Source organism: Lagopus leucura, unplaced genomic scaffold (genome assembly GCF_019238085.1).
Source record: "Lagopus leucura isolate 7727_CA_CO unplaced genomic scaffold, USGS_WTPT01 35316-0_obj-0_obj, whole genome shotgun sequence".
NCBI classification, from domain to species: domain Eukaryota; kingdom Metazoa; phylum Chordata; class Aves; order Galliformes; family Phasianidae; genus Lagopus; species Lagopus leucura.
The window spans coordinates 7,442-15,066 of record NW_024966521.1 but is presented as its reverse complement, the minus strand read 5'-3'; the positions used below and the strand labels follow the sequence as shown (position 1 = coordinate 15,066).

Genomic DNA, 7,625 nt, shown 5'->3' with positions numbered 1-7,625 from the left:
ACTGTCTTGTGGTGATGCGCCCAAAACTGAGCTCAGTACTCAAGGTGTGACCTCCAGGTGCTGAGGACGGAGAGATGATCCTTTCCTTGCTCCTGTTGGCAGCGCCGCTTCCAGTACAGCCTGGGCTGCCGAGGGCCTTCTGGGCCACCTGGAGTCACTGCCAGCTCATCTTCTGCTACGACACCAACGTTGGGTGGCACGGAACATTCAGCCGCCCTGGTTGTGTCCCCTCCATTGTGCCTCCCTCACTGGCAGCGCTGTCTGCTGGGCTGAGAGCGATGGGGGATGACTTGAGGGTCTGTGGTGGTGGGTGCCCCATCCCTGGAGCTGCCCGAGGCCGTGGGGAGGTGCTGTGCGGTGCGATGCGGTGGGGCTGGATGGTCTTCAAGGCCTTCCCATGACCCAACCGTTCTGGGAATGTGAGCAAGGGGCCAAACTGCAAATGTTTGCGTCGAGCCAAGGGAAGGCAGAGCGGGAAGCCGCCTCCAAACGAATGCGGGGCTGGGGGGGAGGAAGGGGATCTGGTTCCCCCACGCCGTCGTGGGTGCTGTGCTCTGAGCCCCCCTGGGAGCCCCCCCTGACCTCTCTGTCGTTCCTGTTTTCCAGGTGAAGACGAGAAACTTGCTGCTTCTTTGCTGGATGGGAAGTTTCCGCGGAGCACATCGATGCAAGACACCGTTAGGGAAGGGCACGGGATCCCACCGCCCCCCCAGACGGCCCCACCCCCGCCTCCTTCTCCATACTACTTCGACACGGGCCCCCCTCCATCCTTCTCTCCACCTCCGCCCCCAGGGAGAGCTTACGACACCATCAGGTCGAGCTTTAAGCCCAGCCTGGAGGCGAAGCTCCACGGGCTGCCGCAGGTCATCAGCGCGGCCGAGATGTACGACCAGGCGAGGACGTCCATCCCCTATCCCGAAAGGCAGAAGAGGGCCCGATCCATGATAATCCTGCAGGATTCCTCCCATCTCCCCGTGGAGCCGACGGAGATCCCCCGGCCCGGCCCGTCCGCAACCCCTCCGGAGAAGCTGAAAAGGAAGGGGAGGGTGATCGACAACCCCTACGCCAACATGGGGCAGTTCAACGTCAGCCTGTTCGCTCCCACCAAGCCGCAGAGGAAGAAGAGCCCTCTGGTCAAGCAGCTGCAGGTGGAGGACGCGCAGGAGAGGGCGGCCCTGTCCATCACGGGGGGCTTCACCAGGGAGCCCTCGCCCACCCGCCGGAGCCATCGCCTGAGCGGCGTGGACTACCAGCACCACGCCGGCCTCGCGCAGGTCGAAGCCACGAGCATCCCCTTCGCCACTGCCATCGCTGGGGTCATGAAGGACAGAGACCGACGTCTGGACGAGAAGCGCAAATCCACTGTCTTCCTCTCGGTCGGGGCCATCGAAGGCACCCCCCCCAGCAGCGACATGCCATCCCTGCAGCAGTCCAGGTCTATCGATGAGCGGTTGTTAGGAAGCCGAGATGTACTACTGCCTTCCCCCGTCTCAGCTTTAAAGCCATTAATTAGCAGCTCATCCTCTACGTTCATCCACCCCCTGACGGGAAAGCCCCTGGATCCCAACTCGCCACTGGCGCTTGCGCTGGCCGCAAGGGAGAGGGCCCTCTCCACCCAAGTCCCATCCCGGTCGCCCACCCCGATCCACAGCCCGGACTCCGACAGAGCGGCGCCGCTGTTCGTGGACATCCAAACCAAAGAACCGGAGAGGGTGGAGCTGGAGAGCCTGGTGTCCCCCGCCTATTCGCCCGGAGCGAAAGGGGCCGTGGCGGCCGAGGCGGCGGCGCTGACCCCCGCCAAGAGCCCGTGGGGAACCCCGTCCACGCTGAGGAAAGAAGCCGAGGCGAGGGTGGAAGCGCCCGGCAAGGAGGAGAAGAAGCCGGAAGACAAGAAGTCCATGATCATCAGCATCGTGGACACGTCGCAGCAGAAGACCGCCGGCCTGATCATGGTTCACGCCACAAGTAACGGCCAAGACGAGATCGGACTTGAGCTGAAGGAGGACAAGCCGGCGGTGCCCGAAGCGTGCGCGGAGCCGGCGGAGCCGCCCAAAGCGGAGCCGCAGCCCAGCCCTGCGGGGAAGGGGCCGGGCAGCCCCGCCGCCGCCGCCGCCGCCGACAAGACGCTGGGGCAGGGCAGCTCGGAGGAGGAGGTGGAGCCCTACACCGTGACGCTGCCGCCGGCGCAGCTGTCCTCGAGCGACGAAGAGACCAGGGAGGAGCTGGCCAAGATCGGGTTGGTGCCTCCGCCCGACGAGTTCGCCAACGGGGTCCTGGTCACCACCCCCGGCACCCCCGTCAGCCACCTGGCGGCGCCCAGCACGCCATCCGCACCAGCGGCAGCAGGAGCTCCTCCGACCGCGGGCGGAACACCCTCAGGGAAGCCCCCCGACGCCCCAGCGGCCCCGGAGTCGGCGGCCGACTCGGGCGTGGAAGAGGTGGACACGAGGAGTTCGAGCGACCACCACCTGGAGACCACGAGCACCATCTCCACGGTCTCCAGCATGTCGACGCTGTCCTCGGAGAGCGGGGAGCCCACTGACACATACACTTCCTTTGCGGACGGACAAACTTTTATACTCGAGAAGCCACCAGTGCCTCCAAAGCCAAAACTCAAGTCCCAGCTCAGCAAGGGGCCAGTTACTTTCAGGGACCCACTTTTGAAGCAGTCTTCGGACAGCGAGCTCATCTCCCAGCAACATGCGGCCACGCTGGCGTCCGCCAGCATTGGCCGGCCACGCTACCTCTTTCAGAGAAGGTCCAAGCTATGGGGGGACCCCATGGAGAGCCGGCCGATCCACGGGGCTGACGACGACAAGCCAACTGTGATCAGCGAGCTGAGCTCCCGCCTGCAGCAGCTGAACAAGGACACGCGGTCGCTGGGGGAAGAGCCGGCCGGCTCCGCGCTGGATCCCGGCAAGAAGTCTCCGGTGGTCGCGGCACGGTAAGAGGCCGCGTGGCGCCCGGGGCTGCGCGGCGCCGTGGGCCGGGTGGGGGTCAGGGCGTCCCGGAGGCGTCCGTCCTGCTTGGACGGGGAGCAGCGCGGCCGTCCTCCCCCGGGGCTGCGCCTGCTGCCCGCTGCTCCGCGCTCGGCTCTCGCGTCGGCCGCCCCTCCTCTGTCTGCTCTCGTGAAGCCGCCGTGTTCTGTCGTGGGTTTCCTTTCCAAATGTTTTCTCCCGAGCCGTAAACAGCGACGTCTGTTTCCCCGGTGCTTTTCATCTGGAAGCGCTCTGAGCGTCGTCGGGCTGCGGGGCGGCGCTGCCGGTCGTGGGGCACGGCAGCGGCGCCGGCTGCGCGGCGCTGAGGGTCAGGGTTCCATTTCCCACATGGGTTTGTGCTCAGGCTGACGGAACCCAGAGCTGTAGGGCTGGAAGGGACCCCTGCAGCTCCCCCCCCCCGCCTCCCCAGCAGCCCCTCCAGCAGCTGCGCACGGAGCTTCCAGGTGGGTTTGGCTCCCCGCAGAGATGGAGTCTCCCCCACCTTTGTGGGCAGCCGTGCCGGGGCTCTGCCCCCCCCCGCAGCACAAAGTTCTCCCTCATGCCCACAGGAGCTCCCCGCTTCCCCACAGATCTACGTGTAAAACTCAGCAAAACCAAAAAACTCCCGATGGCAACTGGAGATGTGAGAGCAAAGCCTCTGAAGGCTCCGAGATGCTCAGCGAGCGCCCCGCTCTGGCAGCCGCGCTGCGTCCACCCCGCTGCCCTTCAGTGAGCAGCTCCCCGCCCCCCCCCCCCCATGGTGCCCCCCCTGCCATGCCCACACCGTAGGGTCAGCCAGGAGCTGGGAAGGGCGAGCTGAAGGGAGCGTTGATCCGAGGAGCTGCGCTCGGTGCAGCGGCGGCTCTCCAAGCCGTGCCGTGCGCTCACAGCTGGAGGCGTTTTGGAACGGAGCGGGGGGGTCACCGTGCCCTGCAGCCCCCAGGAGCGGCCCCCGCCGCCCCTCTGACCCACTTCTGGCGGGCACCAGCCCCGTGGTTGCCATCACAAAGTGGAAGGAAACCCTCTGGATCTTGCCGTGCTTTCGCTCTGATGGGTTCGGCCCCACGTCGGCCGCTCCCTGCAGAGCGGTGGCTCCTCGCTGTGCTGCTCAGCTGGGACCCCAGGGTCCTGTGCTGGGTCAGCTGCATCCGAGGGCCGTCTGGAGCAAGGTGTGCACTGCTCCAGGTCTGGAACATCTGCAGCAACGCTGGGCAGGGGGGGCTCCTGATCTTCTGCTGGTGACCGGGCACGGTGTCTTTGTAGCCCACCTGCAGGATTTGGGCCCCTTGCTGGGGGCAGTGTGAGGCACAGCCAACCCCCCAACCCCACGCCTGCTGGTGCTGGGGGTGCTGGGGCGTCCATCTCCCCCCTTTTTGGGTCTCCTGGAGCAATCAGTGAAAAGCACCCACGGCTCCCACCTGCAAACCCTGCCGTCCCACACTCACCTCCCCCCCCCCCCGCCTTCCCGTGTCCCACATCACTGCGTCCCGGTGCCGATCCCCCATCCCCATAGATGTGCGAATTCCCCCATTCCTGGGGACTTCTGCCCCATCCCTGCCCCTCCTTCATGCCCACGGGTCACCACCCGCACTGCAGCACTGCATCCCCACCCCCGTCTCCCTTAACAACCCCCCCAAAGCTCTGCCCTGGCCGTGGATGGCTGCAGTGACCCCCTGTGCTGAGACTCTGTCCTCCTCCTCCTCCTCCCCAGCTGCAGGGAATGCCTTCCCCCATCCGTTCCCCACCCTGAGCACTCCGTGTTCTGTGCCCCCATGGGTTGCAGTGCTCCTCACCCCCTCCAGGAGCCTCACAGCTCTGACATTATTTTGCTCTCGGTTGAAATTCTTGCAACGCTCCCCAGGAAATCCACTGCAAACGGAGCACGCCGTGACGTCGGCCGCTCCGCCTCGGTGTGAGAATTCCTCCCTTCTATGAAACTGCTGTAAATTCGGGAGGTGATGCGAAGAGCAGTCAGGGTAAATGTAGGTGACCCATTGCATGGCACGTGTTCCAGTCCCTGGACCTGTCCTGAGATCAACGGCATCACCCAGCACCGCCACAGCGACCGCCCCGCGGGCTGCAGTGCTGCAATGCAGTGGGACCTGCAGCCCTGAGCCCCACAGGAGCTGTGGGATGGGCACAAGGAGAGCACAGTGCTGCTTGCAGCCAGGGCCTGTGCTGGAGCTCCTGCGAATGTGGAAGGCAACGGGGCCGTGCCCTTGCCTTGGGCTGCAGCTTCTCCGTCGTGCTCATATTTTGCACTGCTCCAGAAGGAGCCATGAGTTGAACTGCAGCTCCTACCTGCAGCCAGCACTGTTCTGGAGCCAGCACACTTAATGCAGCCAGCACCATTCTGGAGCCAGCACCGTTCTGGACCCAGCACTGTTCTGGACCCAGCACCATTCTGGACCCAGCACTGTTCTGGACCCAGCACCATTCTGTAGCCAGCCTGTGTCCTGCAGGGCTCAGGGCTGAGCAGGACCCCTGGCAGAAGCCCCCCATGAGCTGCCATCACAGTCGGTGCCTCCCCAGGCTCCGAAGCGCCGCTGCAGGCAGGAGGAGCGGGGCGGTCGCTGTGCACTCGTGGGGTTTGTGGCTGGAGTTTGTTTTGAATTGCGTTACATCCTGAATTTACAGCAGTTGCATCCAAGAGCGAGGGGCGCTGCTGCGCTGCAGTGTGCACGGATGCGTTCCCGCAGGGGGGCGCCTCCAGGAGCAGAGGCCTGAAGCGCTTTCTCCATCTCTCTAACTCTGTGTCTCCTCCCAAGGCGGTCTGTCCCAGGAGGACCTTTGACGAGAGGCACTGGAAAAGAGGCCGAGGAATACTGAGAATGAGAACCTAAGCTCAGAGTTGAGGCATTCAATAGAGGGAACGTTTGTCCCGCCCTCCCCAGCCCTCCGTCCCCCCGTGCAGATGGGCCGAGCCTGCCCAGGAGGCCCCGCTGCAGCCGTGCCCACGCTTTGCTCTCTCCCGTGGCCGTCAGGGTTGCCCACGGGGCCCCGCTGTGGCGTGGGACCTTGGGATGTGACCCCAGAGCTGGGAACACGCCGACCTCGCTGCCCTCTGACCGCTGTGTGTGTGGGGGGGGGGGGGGGCCCGAAACCCACAGCAGCGCGAGGGTCGGGCGTGAAGAGCCGCTGAGCCCCACGCGGTTCAGGAGCCACCCGCAGCTGTGCCATCCATTACCACAATAAAGCTGTCGTGAACCAACAGAGGTGTAACGTTTCTGATTAGCGCTCAGGGCGGCGCGGCCAGGAGCTGCGCGGAGCTCAAGTCGTGGCTCCCCAGGTTTCCAAGGCAGCTCTGCGTGGCTCGGAGGCGTTGCTCTTCAGGGTCCCATTCTGCTCCCAGCCGTGGCCGCCCGGCCCTGCAGAGCTGTGCTGCCCCCATGGGGCCGCAGGGCTGCGTGTGAGCTGTGCTGCCTGGAGCCAGGAGCGCAGCGAGTGCCAACACGGGGACCCGGAATCACGGGGTGGCACAAAGCTCATCTGATGGCAGCCCCCAGCAGCTCCGGGTTGGGTCAGCACAGCTCTGGCTCTGTGAGGGTTGCGAGGCTTTTTGTTTTGCTCCTTTGCATCTTTGCGTTTCAGCAGCGGCCAAGCAGATGGAGAAGCAGAGTTTCGGCTGCAAAAAACCGAGTTGTTCAGGTGCTGTTTCCGGAGAGCCACGACTGCTTTGTGTCTGTACAGATGGGGAAGGGAGGAGAGAAATGAGCCTTTAGGCATCTAGCTGCCAGGGCGAAGCCACCTCTTTCTGTGTAACCCATCGGTTACATGTGGTGCAGTGAAACGGTGTGGGATGGATTCGTGCTTGTCCAGAGTGGGATTCAGGAGGAGATGAGCAGCACTGGTGGCCCAAAGGGGGACAAATGAGAGGCACTCAGTGATGGCAGCCCCACAGAGCAGGGATGCGCACCCCGGTGCAGGAGAAGAGCTGTGAGGGGGGCTCCTTCTGGACAGAAGACCTCCAGCCCAGCTCTGTCATCAGCTGCAAAACCGTCTGAGAGAAAGCAGCCGGAGGGTGAGATGCTCCGGTGTGGAAAAGGATGAAGGGAGAGAGCTGGAAGTGCGTGTTGGAGTCCTCTGCCGCTTCGGGCTCAGTGCTTGAGCACAGCAAGTCACCGCAGCATGGCACGGCACAGCATGGCACAGCATGGCACAGCACAGCACGGCACAGCACGGCATGGCATGGCACAGCATGGCATGGCACAGAATGGCACGGCATGGCACAGCATGGCACAGCACAGCATGGCACGGCACAGCACAGCACAGCATGGCACGGCACAGCATGGCATGGTACAGCACGGCACAGCATGGCACGGCACAACATGGCACGGCATGGCACAGCATGGCATGGCATGGTACAGCATGGCACGGCATGGCACAGCACAGCATGGCATGGCACGGCATGGCACAGCATGGCATGGCATGGTACAGCATGGCACGGCATGGCACAGCACGGCATGGCACGGCACAGCATGGCACGGCACAGCATGGCACAGCACGGCATGGCACAGCACGGCATGGCACAGCATGGCACAGCATGGTACAGCATGGCACGGCACAGCATGGCATGGCACAGAACGGCACAGCATGGCATGGCACAGCATGGCACAGCATGGCACAGCAGGGCATGACACAACATGC

General features: G+C 64.3%; 1 protein-coding gene across 1 annotated transcript; it reads left to right on the top strand.

Moving 5' to 3' along the window:
• The first annotated feature begins 278 nt into the window (after positions 1-278).
• Positions 279-6,046, top strand: LOC122192615 (SH3 and multiple ankyrin repeat domains protein 3-like). Its single transcript, XM_042893221.1, has 3 exons — positions 279-306; positions 607-2,944; positions 5,747-6,046. The coding sequence occupies exons 1-3, from the start codon at positions 279-281 to the stop codon at positions 5,805-5,807; spliced, it is 2,427 nt and encodes an 808-aa protein (XP_042749155.1). The 3' UTR covers positions 5,808-6,046.
• Positions 6,047-7,625: the final 1,579 nt, after the last annotated feature.

Coding starts and splice junctions, on each gene's coding strand:
- LOC122192615 (XM_042893221.1), top strand. CDS start 279: ATGGGGGATGACTTGAGGGTCTGTGGTG. Junction 307..606: donor TGACTTGAGGGTCTGTGGTG/GTGGGTGCCCCA, acceptor CCTGTTTTCCAG/GTGAAGACGAGAAACTTGCT. Junction 2,945..5,746: donor TCTCCGGTGGTCGCGGCACG/GTAAGAGGCCGC, acceptor TCTCCTCCCAAG/GCGGTCTGTCCCAGGAGGAC.